General features: G+C 40.8%; 1 protein-coding gene across 6 annotated transcripts in view; it reads right to left on the bottom strand.

Moving 5' to 3' along the window:
* larp7 (La ribonucleoprotein 7, transcriptional regulator) overlaps positions 1-15,783 on the bottom strand; it is a 56,631-nt gene that overhangs the window by 25,386 nt on the left and 15,462 nt on the right. For 3 of the 6 annotated variants that reach the window (XM_085962234.1, XM_085962230.1, XM_085962232.1), the window contains exons 2-8: positions 13,686-13,913; positions 13,157-13,257; positions 6,849-6,932; positions 5,677-5,841; positions 4,706-4,808; positions 4,210-4,560; positions 3,933-4,071 (exon numbers count right to left, since the gene is read on the bottom strand). In XM_085962234.1, coding sequence (XP_085818360.1) covers positions 3,933-4,071; positions 4,210-4,560; positions 4,706-4,808; positions 5,677-5,841; positions 6,849-6,932; positions 13,157-13,257; positions 13,686-13,887 — 1,145 coding nt within the window. In that variant the 5' untranslated portion in view covers positions 13,888-13,913. The remainder of the gene's footprint in view (positions 1-3,932; positions 4,072-4,209; positions 4,561-4,705; positions 4,809-5,676; positions 5,842-6,848; positions 6,933-13,156; positions 13,258-13,685; positions 13,914-15,783) is intronic. The other 3 variants (XM_085962236.1, XM_085962231.1, XM_085962235.1) reach the window with 1 other exon arrangement.

Here is a 15,783-nt window from a genome sequence, read left to right as displayed (position 1 = left end):
ACACAACGGGTTTCATCCAAAAATAATTTTTTAAACAGTTGTTCAAACCATTTCTCCTCAGAAATGTTTAAGGTTTGCACTTAAAAAAAATTAGTTTACAAGTGAATCTTCAAACTCAAAACAGATCCCTGCTTTCATTAGTAAACTGCAAATGTTCAGAACAATATCTAACTGAGCCACATTGTCTAGAAAAAAATTGTGTGTTAATGCATCATTGTGCAGACTATCTTAATACCATTAAACAAAAGCAGATACTGCATTAACAGTCAGCCTTCTGGTGATGGCCCCAAATGCTGCCATTTACAGCTTGTTAACATGCCGGCACCACCCACTGAGGCAAACAGATTTAGATACATCACCTAAACAAAAGAAATTCAAATGTCCAGCCCCTTTAGAAAAGGTGCCTCATTAAAATCACTTTACCTGAAAGAAATATAAATATCAGTGATTGAGAAGCTGACAGAATCATTTAGCTCTGGAAGAGGAGAGGAAAAGACAGAAGCATAGAAACAAGGATGATCTGAGTGCAAGTATACAAGCTTTGGCTGTTGGTAACAATTGATATTTGACTTGTGTAACTTCTGCTAGCATAAGTTGATTTTCTACTAGTAATGTTACAGGATTTCTTTTTAGTTATGAAATGTTGGTTAAATGTGAAATGTGTCTCCTGTTACGTCAACATAGAAGCCTTTCTGTGATAAAGTTGAGTAAGTGCTTTTATGTTGAAGTGGTAGTGGATACTTCATTCTCTGCCTCTTACAGCCAGTCTTTCAAACTGCTATGAGCAAGAAATAACTACACTGGTATTCCAACTGTTGCACAATGTCTTCAAGAAAGTTGCTCTTTTATTTTAACAAGTACTTTTTTTTAATTATAAAGCAGTACGGGTTTTCATTTTTCTGTAAATCAGCTTTTGTAATGGTTAGGTAAAAAGAATGGGACATGCTAAAAATGGTTGGTTGTACAAAATGAAGGGAGATTTGACTAAATGCTGCACTGGGGAGAAAATGTCTACTCTAATGCTTTTAACATGGAAACTGTTTCTGAAATTGCAAGGAAGTGCTTCCATGTTAGGGGCACGAGAGCAAGAAGAAAGCAGACTTTTAACTTGAATGGGACACCAGTATATTTTTCTGAGGAACCCTAGTTTTCAATTTATTCAATTGCATTTTTTGTTACATTTTGTACTTTGAAAAGGATAATAGCGGCTACAGTGAACCACCACTGCGATTGTGCAATGCTGTTTTCTTATACTGGTATTGCACTTCAGCAATGGTGATGTACTGTCCAGTACCATCATGGAGGTTACCCACAACTTTTTGCAGCTTAAAAGTGTTGAGATGGTGATTATGGAAAGCAGAGAACTGATTCTGATCTAAAATATGTGCCATTGATAATAATTTGAATTTATATACCTAGCTTCTAATCCTTCTCATTGTAATGAGCTGTGATCAGGAGCAGAAACCCTGCTTGTGTTTCTGCCTTCCCTCCCCACCTCATCAAACCCAAAGATACAAGTCAAACTTGGATAACTGGCCCTGACAAAATAGGGAGCAATATTTGTGCCTTGTGTGCCTTTTTCTGTTTCTGTCTACGTGTTTTACTTCAAAAGCAGTACACTGTTGCTAGTTACTCCAACAAGTGAAGCTTGCTGTCAAGTTGCATTAGTAAGTACTCACATGTTGGAATCTCTAGCTTACAGGTTTGGTATACACATTTAGAAACCGTGTTAGAAGCCATTGTTAAGCTCACCAACAGTAAAGCCTTTTTGTAAGCATTTAGTAAGCAACAGTAGAAAGCTGATTTCAGCTTAGGTTCCCAATAGAAGCGTGGTTCAGCTCTTGATATTTGTGTTCAAAATAGTCATGGCAACTTTGTACTTTGCTGCCATTTAATGCAATTTGGAACTTGAGTTCAAGGGTTTTTATGTTCAGCTGTATTTGAGTGGACTGCATGAAGAGGGGATTTTCCTATAATGTAAAATTAGTGATTCATGCTTCATAACCAAGGTCTCTGGTGTGGAGAATAAAATTAGTGGAATGTTGTGACACCACCTGCTATAATCCCATGTAATTTGGTCACCATAAACCAGTGGTCCTGTTCAGAAACAAGCTTTCAAGTGTCAGTTTTGTGAAATAGTTGCAGGCTGAAGCTTGAATGTTAAATAGAATTATATACAGCAAGCACAAGTGCTTCCAATTGTACAAATAAAAGTAATGGTTGCTCCTATAGCTATACACTAGTACTTTTACTGTTTATCACTTCCATTTAAATGATTCCTCTGTAATTTAAACTGGTTTAGAACCAATACGTACTTGGGTAAATGCTAAATATTGGACTTAATTTTACAATGTGCCAGGGAAGGCTTTGTAGAGTTCTTGGAAACACTGAATCCAGTAAATCAAACTGTTTTAGAGGTCCTAATATGTGAGCACTTGTTATGCATATTATATAAATAAGTGCTTATCATATTGGGATTTCTGTTACACAATTGCAGCCATCAAGGCTTATGGGGCAACTACTCTTTGAAGGCTTTCTCGCATGTAAATAAATCTTGACTAACTGGTGACAGCTCACAAAATGCAAATATTTGCTGTTGATTGCAAAGTACTTGGGATTTCTTAATACAGTGCAACTGTTTTACTTCCGTCAAACAATTTTAACTACTCTTAATATTTTTGGTTTCAACAGCTGTAAATTACATTGTTCAAGGGAAGATAGCAAAAACTGTTGCTTTAGAGCCTCTAACATGTGAGTACTTGCCTACTCAGTTCAAGTAAGTGCTCTCATGTTGGGATTTCTACTGCACAGACAAACACAATAGTACTCTTTTAAACATTATTGAAGTGTGGGTATTTGTAATTTACATATTGCTTTTATATGACTTGTAACATAAGACTAGGCATTTTTCAGCTTATTTTGGAAGTGTGATAGAGTCCTTACACCAAGACTTTGTGACTGGAAATATTGGACTGTGGCAAGAGCTCCTAACATGCATGTACTTACTGTTGTCAATTGCTGAAGTAAGTGCTTTTATGTTGGGATTTCTCAACACTACTGCAACAATTGTCTTGCACCTAGAAGCAAGACTTCAACTTAAAGCAGCATCTGCTCAGCTGCTTAACTGTTTCAATAAAATGTAATTCTTATGCATGGTATTTTTCAAGACCAAATAACGTTTTGGGTATTTCCATCCAGCTCAAGTAAAAGCTCTAATTTAGAAACTTTCAATGCAGCCATTGCAGATGGTGGCAATCCTTTCCTTTCCAGCATACATCTCTTTTCAATGGAATTAATTGTGGTGTGGAGCCTCTAACATGTGAGAACTTGCTATCATTGAAGTAAGTGCTCTCTTGTTGGGATTTCTACTGCACAATAATACCAACTTTTGACCCAAATGATCATGGTAGTTTTGAAGCACCAACATGGAAAACTTACTGTTTTATCTTCCAAGTAAGTGCTTCATATTGGTGTTTTTAAATGTACAAACCTATAGCAAGAATCTCTTCCAGTGACTTTCATCACAAACTTGTTTTTTTGAGTATTGCTAATTTCTTGGTCTGAGTTGGTAAAAAGTGCACTACTTTAATTGCTTGGCTTACTTCAGTAATGTAGTACTGGTTACTAGCAATCCAGAGAAGGGAATTCATGGCAGTTGAATTTGAAAATTGGTAAAAATGACCATGAGACTTATATCCTGAATGTCCTTTAAGAAGGAAACCTGCTGTCCTTGCCAGTCCCATACCAATATGGTTGCCTGCCCTCTGAAGTGGCCTAGCAAGTATAACAGTTATAAAAGGACTGCAGCGGTTTGCCAGCATAAAAGGACTGCAGCGGTTTGCCAGCAACACCCAAACATTTTGCAGGTGTGGTAAGTAGTCATATGAATAATGCTTAAATTTAAGCCTTGCAAGATAATTGGAAAATCTTACTTGGATAGTACTCTTAAAGGAATGACCTCTTCTTCCACCTTGTGCTTTTCTTTGTGTTTTTTTTTCCGTTTTCTCTTGCTTTTTGACATGGACTCATCCTTCTTGTCTCCAGAACCACGTTCATCTTCTGTTGAAACATCTTAAAATAAAATCATTAAAATTTAACTTGTCTGCAAGACTTCCATCTAGCTAATTGAAACTATGCCCATGTAAGTTGGACTTTTAGCAATTGTATGTTGTCATGCAACAAATGTACTCTGGATGAAATTTCCCATACCTTTAATATCTTTTTCACTGTCTGTCTTTTCTTTTTCTCGGTCACTAATTCTCCTTACTTTTGAAGAGGACCCTTCTTCCAGTTTTTCAGGACTGCTTCTCTTCCGCTTCCTCCGACTGGTCTCTTCTGCCGATTTGTCTCTTTTCCGTATCTCACCTTTTGATGATCTGGTCCTGCACAGATCTGGCACATCAGTTTCTGAACAGTCAGACATCACTCTGCTCCCCTTTCCTTTGTCTAGGGCGTCGGCATGTTCTTTGTGGGGCTGTTCCATTGCCTCTGCAGCTGACTGACTACAGCTTTCTGACTTTCGAGATTTCTTTTTTTTCTTTTTCTTTTTCTCTTTCTCATCTGCAGATTGAGATTGAACATTTCTTTATCCATTGAAGGGATGGAATGTATGCAGATTATCAGAACCTCATGGTCCACAAGATGGAGAACTTGTGTAATCTTGCACTATTGGCCAAGCTACTCAATACATCTTACTGCTACATACCATTGCAGTCACTGGAATTGAGCACAGGAACAGGTTTGCTCTTTACTGTTTTTGGGAAAACGCCAGGCTTTCGTGGTGCATCTTCTGGAGGATTATTCAACAACTTGGAAGAACAAAAACATTGTAAATGTAAACTATTCTCATCAGTATGTACTGCTGCTCCCCATCAATGTACATGCTCCTTTCTCAAGCATTTATTTTAATAAAAAAATACAATTTTTTCTATCTTAACATTGTTCTCCCTTTTTTAAAAATTAAAATGTTGCTTAAAACAAATCTTGAACATTTCTGGTCAGTAGCTGAACCCAATTTTATTTAATAAAAATAGCAATTTTAATAAAGCAAAAAAAGATACAAAAAGCAAAAGCAGATGCTCAGCAGGTCAGGCAGCAATGTTTCTCTACAGATGCTGCCTGTTTCCAGCATTTTCTTCATCTGCAGTATTTTTCTGCTCAATGCTGTTCATGTCTGCCTAAAAGGGTAGAAAGGAGTCAATCCAATGTAGTACTCTATACTGTTGGCAAGATGACCAGCCAGCCTCACTCACCAATGGAACATGGAGAGAGACAGACCCATTACTGCAGGGGGGGGGGGTGGGGAGGAGAGACCCATTCCTGTAGAGGGTGAGGTGAGGTGAGCTTCCAACTTTTAAACTCCCAAATTGGCAAGTAAATGCAGGTCATTCTGCATAAGAACATGATAAATATGAGAGAATGTAGATGGATAAATAAAAGCGTGTGTATGTTGGAAATCATCTGCATGCCCCCTTCAGAAGATAACAAAGATAGAAGGCCCATCACCTCAGGGCTGGTTGCCCACATCTTCATTTCTGAAAGCAGGAAGGAGCTTGCAAGCTGGTATTAGTTGGGTTAAACTTAATAAGCTTTATACATGGGGATGTGTCCTGATTTTTGGGTGGGTGGTAAAAGAAACAGGACGAGCAGCTGAATTTCTCAAAATTTCTTCTTTACCTCTATGGCTTTTTGGGCTCCTGCTGTAGTCTCAAATTCCACGAAGGCAAATCCTTTTGGGTCACCAGTTGTTTTGTAACGAGGAATGCTGATGTAGACTACATTTCCACATTTACTGAACACGCGGTCTATCCAACCATGTGAAACATTTTTGGGTAGCAACTCCTAAAAGATGAGACTGGATTAATATTTTTTATTCTCTTGGGATTCTGGCCTAGTGCATGTCTTCCACCCCCTCCCCATCCCATGTCTGCAGATAGCATTGGTGGCAGACATGACCCTGAAATCAGCCACTTTCAAAGAAATCTATATAGCTTTGACCATAAATTCAGACACTTGCCTGGGGATATTTCACTAGGCACTATACAAGAATCAGTACAATATTATACCAGCGTCTTGAGTTGTAAATTGAACCCTCACCTCAACAGCCCCCCCCCCCATAGCTTCACATGACATTATTAGAAAGATTTAAGAAATTCCTTCAGCAGTTTTTAAATCCTGCCCAGCTGAGAAGCTGCTATCTGGAGTGTGCCCACGACCAGACATTTTACATCCCATCCAAGTTGTTTCCCTTCTATTTCTACTTAAGTTGCTTCAGGTGAGAATGGGATGGTTCCTGGTCAAAGTTTGTGTAGATATTAAAAACTGCACCATTTTAATTCAGACTCCACTGGTGCTTCAGGCAGCCAGTATTTCCATCTGCCAGGCAGCTTGACACAGGGTGCGCTGAGTCGGAGAATGGCTGCTCCAGCATTACAAGTTGCCTTTTGAAATAATTTGTGGGTAGAAGTTCCCTGCTCTGCGATTGATTCCTCCACTCCTTGAAATGGGATTTAAATGGCCAGCAATACTGGATGCCAGTAACATACTAGCAATGACCATTACTGCCTACTCTCGAGGCTCCGTGGTGCTATCAATGGCTGCCATCATTTCTAGTGGAAAAATTCTGGCAGCGATTGTGGGAAACTTGACAGAATCACTCATCTGACTACTTCCTCCCACTCATCCCAGCACTGTCAAATCCAACTGTAACGGAGGAAAACTCAGGCCTGTATATAGCTCCATAAAATGATTTCTAGTAGGAAATATTTTGATTTCCTTCATTTTTCCCCCTGATCAAAACATTTTTAAATTGAGGACAAATTTGAAAATATTTCAGACCTCATACCTACCACATAAATCGTGCGGTCATCAACATCTTGTGGCTGAACTCCCAAGGCCATACGCCTTCTTAATTTTGTTCCTTCTACATTCAGCTGAAGGCAACATTTCAAAAGCATTTTATTTAAAAGCACCATTAAAAAGGGAATATGAATACTATAGGAGCACTTTAAATGCAAGTCATATTTTGTCATTGTTTATAAATCACAAATTGATTTATCAAGCTGATATTTTGCATCTTGAACTTGCCATCCGAGCGGCTCATTGCTGTTGGCGAGAAATCGCCTTCCTTTTTAGTCCTGAATATCAATCTGGAGGACTTAAAGTCAGCCATTTTAAGTACAGTATAGGGAGGCCCCACAGTATTTGGGCAATGATGAACTTTTGAGATTGACAATTGTTATCTGTATTTAAACAGCAAATGCTGATGAAATCAGAAGAAGTGGATTAGAGGAGTTAACGAGCGCAACAATGCAAGTGAGCACAACTATCAGCTGAGATAAGCCATTTATCTGGGATGTCTGGAGCCGAGGGGCTATAGGACTGGAGTGTACTGGCCTGTTCCCTTCAATGATCATGCAACATAAAATGTTGGTAGCTCAGTTTGATTATCTACTCACCAAAATGTTTTACAACTCCATTATTAAAATCTCAACATGTCAAAACCAGACCAGAAACTTATGTTTGCATTTACAGCCTCAACATTAAGAGCAATTTTAAAAGTGCACCCGTTTTCAAATTTTCTAGGACATTACTACAAAGTATGTGAATCCTCAGACAGTAGAAAACCTAGTCTTTTGGCTCTTGCCTTAGTCAGAAGGTTGTGGGTTCAAGCCCACTTATAGTATAATACAGCACAGAAGTAGGCTATTCGGCCCACCCTGCCTGCACCGGCTCCTGGGTAGAGCTATCCAATTAGTTCCACTTCCCTGCTCTTTCCCCATCGCCCTGCAAATGTTTTCCCTTCAAGTATTTATCCAGTTCCCTTTTGAAAGACACAACTGAATCTGCTTACACCACTCCTTCATGGTGGTGCATTCCAAATCCTAACAACTCACTGCGTAAAAAAGATTTTGGCATATCGCCTCTGGTTCTTTTGCCATCACCTTATATCTGTGTCCTCAGTTACCGGCCCTTCTGCCACTGGAAACAGTTTCTCCTTATTTACCATCAAAACCGTTTGATTTTGAACATCTCTATCAAATCTCCTCTTCACCTTCTCTGCTCCAAGGAGAACAACCTCAGCTTCTCCAGTCTTTCCACATAACTTGAAGTCCCTCATCCGTGACACCATTCTAGTAAATCTCTTCTGCACCCTTTCCAATGCCTTGATATCTTTTGTGAAGTGTGGTGCCTAGAATTGAACAATACTCCAGCTGAGGCCTAACCGTATTTTATAAAGGTTCAGCATAACTTCCTTGCTTTTGTACTCTATGCCTCTATTAATAAAGCCAAGGATCCCATGTTTTTTTAAGCAGCCTTCTCAACTTGTCCTGCCACCTTCGAAGATTTGTGTACATACACCACCAGGTCTCTGTTCCCGCACCCCCGTTAAAATTGTACCATTTAGTTTATATTGCCTCTCCTCATTCTTCCTACCAAAATGAATCATTCACATACACTGCGTTAAATTTCATCTGCCATGTGCCTGCCCATTTCACCAGTCTGTTACCATCCTCCAAATTGTTTACTACTTTTCCGAGTTTAGTGTCATCTGCAAACTTTGAAATTATGCCCTGTATACCAAAGTCTGGGTCACTGATATACATCAAAGAAAGCAGCGGCCCCAATACTGACCTCTGGGGAACATCACTGTATACTTCCCTCCAGTCTGAAAAACAACCGTTCAAACACTTTGTTTTGATAAAGGCCATGGGAAAACCAACAAAAGTTCACGCACTTCTGTCCCTAATCGGCCCCACTCACTATCCTTTTACTATTTATATGTTTATAAAAAGACTTTTGGATTCCCTTTTATGTTAGCTGCTATCTATTCTCACATTCTCTTTTTGTCCCTCTCCTTCCCTTTTCTTTTTAAGATCTCTGTACTTTCTGTATTCAGCGTGGTTTTATATTGTATATTATGAACCTTACATTTCTCATAAACCTCCTTTTACTGTTGCATTTTAATCTCTATATCTTTAGTCATCCAGGGAGCTCTAGCTTTGGATGCCCTTCCTTCCACCTCGTGGGAATGTGTCTATTCTGTACCCGAACCATCTCCTACTTGAAGGCCTCCCATTATTCAATTACTGTTTTGCCTACCAATTTTTGATTCCAATCCACCTGGGCAAGGTCCCTTTTTTAACTCACTAAAACTAGTCTTCCTCCAGTTAAGTATTTTTATGCTCGATTGTTCCTTGTCCATTTCCGTAACTATTCTAAACCTAATGTTACAATCACTGTTCCCCCATTGAAACATGCTTCACTTCATTCCCCAGAACTACTACTACTACAACAACAACAACACCTTGTATTTATATAGCACCTTTAACATAGTAAAACATCCCAAGGCACTGCACAGGAGTATTTTAAGACAATTAAATTTGACACCGATCCACATAAGGATAAATTAGGGCAGGTGACCAAAAGCTTGGTCAAAGAGGTAGGTTTTAAGGAGTGCCTTAAAGAAGGAAAGAGAGTTAGCGAGGCGGAGAGGTTTAGGCAGGGAATTCCAGAGCTTAGGGCCTAGGCAACAGAAGGCATGGCCACCAAAGGTTGAGCGATTATAATCAGGGATGCTCAAGAGGGCAGAATTAGAGGAGCGCAGAACTAAATCCAATACTGCTTCTGACGAAGGGTCATCGACCTGAAACGTTAACTTTGTTTCTCTCTCCACAGATGCTGCCTGACCTGCTGAGTGTTTCCAGCATTTTGTGTTTTTATTTTGCTTCCTTGTTGGGCTGGAACCACACTGATTAAGAAAGTTCTCTTGTACACGTTTCAAGAATTCCTCCCCCTCTTTGCCCTTTACACTGTTACTATCCCAGTCTATATTCGGATAATCAAAGTCTTCCATTATCATTACTCTATAGTTCTTGCATCTTTCTGTCACTTGTTCCTCCATCTCCTTCCCACTATTTGGTGGCCTATAACAAGAGAAGTTAAAGATAGTATTAGATCAAAGGAAGAGGCTTATAATATTGCCAAAAGAGTAGTAAGCCTGAGGATTGGGAAGGATTTTAGAATTCGGCAAAGTAGGACCAAGAAATTAATAAAGAAAGGGAAAATAGAATATATGAGTATAACCTAGCAAGAGACATAAAAACAGACTGTAAACAGACTATAGGTATGTAAAAAGAAAAAGATTAGCAAAAGTAAACGTGGGTCCCTTACAGCCTGAGACAGGAGAAATTATAATGGGGAATAAGTAATAAGGAAATGGCAGAGAAATTAAATAAATACTTTGTGTCTGTCTACACGGAAGACGACGCAAAAAACTTCCCGGAAATAGTGGAGAACCAAGGGTCTAGCGAGAGCGAGGAACTGAAAGAAATTAGTACCGTAAAAAAAAGTACTGGAGAAATTAATGGGACCGAAAGCTTCCCATGACCTAATGGCCTACATCCTAGGGTTTTAAAAGAGGTGGCTATAGATATAGTGGATGCACTGGTTGTCATCTTCCAAAATTCCATAGATTCTAGAACGGTTCCCGCGGATTGGAAGGTAGCAAATGTAACTCCACTATTTAAGAAAGGAGGGAGAGAAAACGGTGAACTACAGACCAGTTAGCCTGACATCAGTAGTAGGGGAAATGCTAGAATCTATTATTAAGGGTGTGGTAAAAGGGCACTTCGAAAATAATAATACGATTGGGCAGAATCAACATGGATTTATGAAAGGAAAATCATGTTTGACAAATCTGTTGGGGTTTTTTGAGGTTGTAACTAGCAGAATAGAGAAGGGGAACCAGTGGATGTGGTGTATTTGGATTTTCAGAAGGCATTCGCTAAGGTGCCACACAAGAGGTTATTAAACAAAATTAGGGCTCATGGGATGGGGGGTAATATACTAGCATGGATTGAGGATTGGTTAACCGACAGAAAACAGAGAGTAGGAATAAACGGGTCATTTTCAGGTTGGCAGGCTGTAACTAGTGGGGTACCGCAAGGATCACTGCTTGGGGCTCAGCTATTCACAATCTTTATCAATGATTTGGATGAGGGAACCAAATACTGTATAATATAAATCGAGGTTTGCTGATGATACAAAGCTAGGTGGGAATGCAAGTTGTGAGGAGGATGCAAAGGGGCTTCAAGGGGATATAGACAGGCTAAGTGAGTGGGCAAGAACATGGCAAATGGAATATAATGTGGAGAAATGTGAAGTTATCCACTTTGGTAGGAAAAATAGAAAAGCAGAGTATTTTTTTAAATGGTGAGAGATTGGGAAATGTTGGTGTTCAGAAGGACCTGGGTGTCCTTGTACACAAATTACTAAAAGTTAACATTCAGGTACAGCAAGCAATTAGGAAAGCAAATGGTATGTTGGCCTTTATTATAAGAGGATTTGAGTATAAGAGTAAAGACATCTTACTGCAATGATGTAAGACCCTGGTGAGACCACACCTGGAGTATTGTGTACGATTTTGGTCTCCCTACCCAAGGAAGGATATACTTGCCACAGAGGGAGTGTAATGAAGGTTCACCAGACTGATTCCTGGGATGGGGGATTGTTCTATGAGGAGAGATTGAGTAGGCTAGGCCTATATTCTCTGGTGTTTAGAAAAAGGTGATCTCATTGAAATATACAAGATTCTTACAGGGCTCGACAAGGTAGACGCAGGGAGAATATTTCCCCTGGGGTCACAGTCTCAGAATAAGGGGCAGGCCATTTAGGACGAAGATGAGGAGAAATTTCTTCACTCAGATGGTGGTGAATCTTTGGAATTCTCTACCCCAGAGGGCTGTGAAGGCTGAGTTGTTAAGTATATTTAAGACAGAGATAGATAGATTTTTGGATATTAAGGGAATCAAGGGATATGGGGATAGTGCAGGAAAGTGGAGATGAGGTCGATCAGCCAGGATCTTATTGAATGGTGGAGCAGGCTCAAGGGGCCGAATGGCCTACTCCTGCTCCTATTTCTTATGTTCTTAGTTCTAACCAAATAGACGTCTTTGACCCCTCAACTGCCTCATCACTTTCCAGTGCTATAATAGTTTATTTGATCACTACTGCCACAACCAATGTTCCCTTTAATTTTTTTTGGGGGGGGGGGGGGGAGCATGCGCCCATTCAAAATACTGCGCACGCGTGGTTTATCCCCATTTAAAAGCCGGTGAGCCAGTTGCGTGGGAGGTACGGAGCGCTGTGCGCCACGTGGCTTAAAGGGAACATTGGCCACAACCCCTCCTTTCTTTCCTGAATACCTTTTAGCCAGGAATATTAAGTTCTCAATCTCCCACTTCTTTGAGCCAAGTTTCTGTTATTGCCACTATATCATTGTCCCACGTGGCATCTTGTGCCTCCAGCTCGCCAAACTAATTTACCACGCGCTATGTGCATTTACGCACATGCACTCCAAACTGATCTCCGACTGCCTTGCACTTGCCCTGTCTGATCCCTCCTATTTCTGAACTATTGTTTACTCTAGTGCTATTTGTCTCTCCTCTCTAATGTTGCATCCTGGTGCCCACTTGAGTACATGATCTAGGTTGACACTTCAGTGCAACAGTGAGTGAGGGAGTGCTATACTGTCAGAGGTGCTGTCTTTTGGACATGTTAAACCAAGATGGATGCAAAAAAATCCAAAGCACTATTTGAAGAGAAGCGATGGGGTCTGCCCAATATTCCCCTCCAATTACTGTAATACCAAAAAACTCCACATTTGTGGGACCTTACTGTAATTGCCATCGGCCCAGCCTCATTTACCACTGGTAAATTTAAAATCCTCGCTTTTGTTTATAAATCCCTGGACACCTTGCCCCATCCTAGCTCTGCATTCTGTCGCTCCAATTCTTGGCCTTCTATTCACTCCCCTTCACCCTACTATTTGTTGTAGAACCGCCACTCACATTTGTCCTCTCTGGCACTCTCTCCCCAGACCACTTTGCCTCTCCACCTCGAAAAACTTCTCAAAATTCATTTTTTTATCCAAGCTTTCCACCCCAATTCCTAATCTCTCCCTTTCTGGCACAGCATGTATGCCCCCTCTAACATACCTTGGGGTATTTTTTCCTTTGTGAAAAGCTCCAATTTAAGTTGTTCATAGAAGCAAAAGTCAATAGCAAGTGACTGCATAGCATATCCAGAATGAGATCAGGTTGGAGTTAGCCTTTAATCATGACAGCAGACTATAAAGGAAATTATTCATGCTCACCTCAATAACATCAGAGTTTTTTAATGCCCTTGCTATTAATTTTACATCTGTGGTTAGCTTTTTCATTTTGTTGAATACTGTCAGCACGGATATATCAACATCTGGGGGTTAGAAAAATTTATTACATTAAAAGTAAATATAGACAGTTAGACTTTTACACATTTATACACTGTGGTAAACCACTTTTATCGTTCACTATCGTTACACTATAGTTATCACTGTTATATCGTTACTCTATGGTTATCACTGTTCACACTGTTGTATCACTATACGAGGTCGCCTCTTGTCACGCTGTTATACCTGGGCTGACCACTGCTGACTCCGCCCACGGCTCCACCTACCTGCCCAGGTATAAAGGTGGTCGACTGGCTGGTATTCCTCCTTGTTGGATCCGATCACCCACGAGGGTGGGCTCTGTTATTTAGCCAATAAAAACCTATAGTTACTTTCTTAACTCGTCGCTTTTCATTGGATAAATTGATAGGTATATCATACACCATTGGTGAATAGCAAGAGATACATTACTCACATCCATCTCTGGATTTCTGAATCTGTTCTTGAAGGAATCGGTCTTTGTGGAGGTTCACATCACCAAACCAAAACTCAACTTGTTTTTTAATCTCAGAAAGCACCTTGTTGACCCTCGACCTTTTCTTTTTCTCCTTTTCCTTCTTCTGGATGCTGGATTCGGAATGTGCTGCATCACTCATTACTTTCTCTTTCTCTCCCATTTTCAGCACAGCAAGGCAACAAACTACTGGCGGAGAAAATACTTGCACTTTAAATTTTATTACATTAAAATGATTTATGAAACATATTTATTAACAAACCTGTGCTGGTGTAAATTAAGAATAGGGCTTTAAACTAAAACGTGGGGGGAGGGGGCAGGAGAGGGGAAATTTACTAATCTAGAGAAACGTCAAGGCAATAACAGGAAGGGACAGAGGGGGAGAAATTCGGTATCGCCCCATTTGGGGCGCAATTATCGGCCGGGCGCAAAGTTTAGCACCTGCAGCTAATTATCGCCTCCAACTGCAAACTTGGCTTTTATCGCCCCTGGAGGTGATTGGAGCTCTAAATCAGGCGCTGCACACCTGTCTTAAGGTGCAAAGGCCGAGGAGTGAGGCGCTACCTCAGAGCGCTGGCGAAGCTCATGTGATGTCAGCCAGCAATGGAACACAGACACACTGGCGCTGGCCAGTTAAAGGGGATTGGGTCGATCTTGCTCTCCATCCACACCCTGCTCATTGCAGCCTTGAATCTCGGCCTGGAAAGACCTGTACATCAATTCTGTTGGAAAGAACAATGGAGAGACCCAGGGAAGGAGCTCAGAGTGCAGCCCCCAGAGTCTCTTCCAAATCGATGCAAGAAAGATCAAATCAGAAAGAACCTGCAAAGTGCTGCTCAGTACCTAAAACTCAACACAGCTTTGAATACCTCCTGCAGTCTCTCTCTCTCTCTCGATGTGTGGTGCAAAAATTTCGCCGACAAAAAAAGACAGGAAGCGGTCGCCTTTAAATAGCGCTCCCCCAATCCCTTCCTGGCTGCAAAACGTTCCCCTCAACCGGTCGTTGCTAGCAGCAGACGGTAAGACAGGGGGCGTCACTCAATATCCGGTCCGTGGCGCTACCGGGGCATTGCACTCTCGACTGACATCACGATCTGCCGCGCAGGAGATCGTGGCGGTAGTATTTAGCACCGCCGCAAAATGTCTAGTTAATTTCATGAGCGGTGCAATCATCGCCGCACCCGGCCTCTAGTTGCTTTGCGCCCCATTAGCGCCCTCTTAAGGCGCTAACGGGAGGCGCAAACCAACTGAATTTACCCCCCCCAGAGAGTTTAAAGGTAATAGTGCATCAGCAAATAAGGTGAAAGCAGTGAATAATAGTAAAAAGTTAAAACTAAAGGCTCTTTACCTGAATGCACGAAGCATTTGCAACAAGAGAGATAAATGGGTATGATCTAATAGCCAGTAGAGAAGTGGTTGCAAGGTGACTAAGGGTGGGAACTAAATATTCCAGGGTACTTGACATTTCAAAAAGAGACAGACAGACTGGAAAAGGAGTGTTTGGGCGGGGGGGGGGGGGGGGGGGGGGGGGGCGGGGAGAGGGTGCAGTAGCCCTGATAATAAAGGATGACATAAGGACAGTAGTGAGAAAGGATCTTGGCTCAGAAGATCAGGAAGTAGAACCAGTATGGTGGAGATAAGAAATAACAAGGGGCAGAAAACAGTGGTGGGAGTAGTTTATAGCACTCCTAACAGTAGCTATACCATTGGACAGAGCATTAATCAAGAAATAATAGGAGCTTGAACAAAGCTAATGTCATAATCATAGGGACTTTAATCTTCATATCGACTGGGCAAATCAAATTGGCAAGGGTAGTCTGGAGGACGAATTCATGGAATGTGTTCGAGACAGTTTCCTAGAACAATACGTCATGGAACCAACCAGAGAACAGGCTATTTTAGATCTTGTTTTGTGCAATGAGGCAGGGTTAATTAGTACTCTCATAGTAAAGGATCCTCTAGGGAAGTGTGATCATATGATAATAATGTCATTCTCAGAATTGAAATTCTAAGTCGGAAACTAGAGTCTTAAAACTTAAATAAAGCCAATTACATAGGT

The sequence above is a fragment of the Somniosus microcephalus genome, chromosome 2 (genome assembly GCF_052327205.1).
Source record: "Somniosus microcephalus isolate GS21.2 chromosome 2, FLI_Smic_1.0, whole genome shotgun sequence".
In the NCBI taxonomy this organism is placed as follows: domain Eukaryota; kingdom Metazoa; phylum Chordata; class Chondrichthyes; order Squaliformes; family Somniosidae; genus Somniosus; species Somniosus microcephalus.
This window is presented reverse-complemented; position numbering and strand designations above follow the sequence as displayed.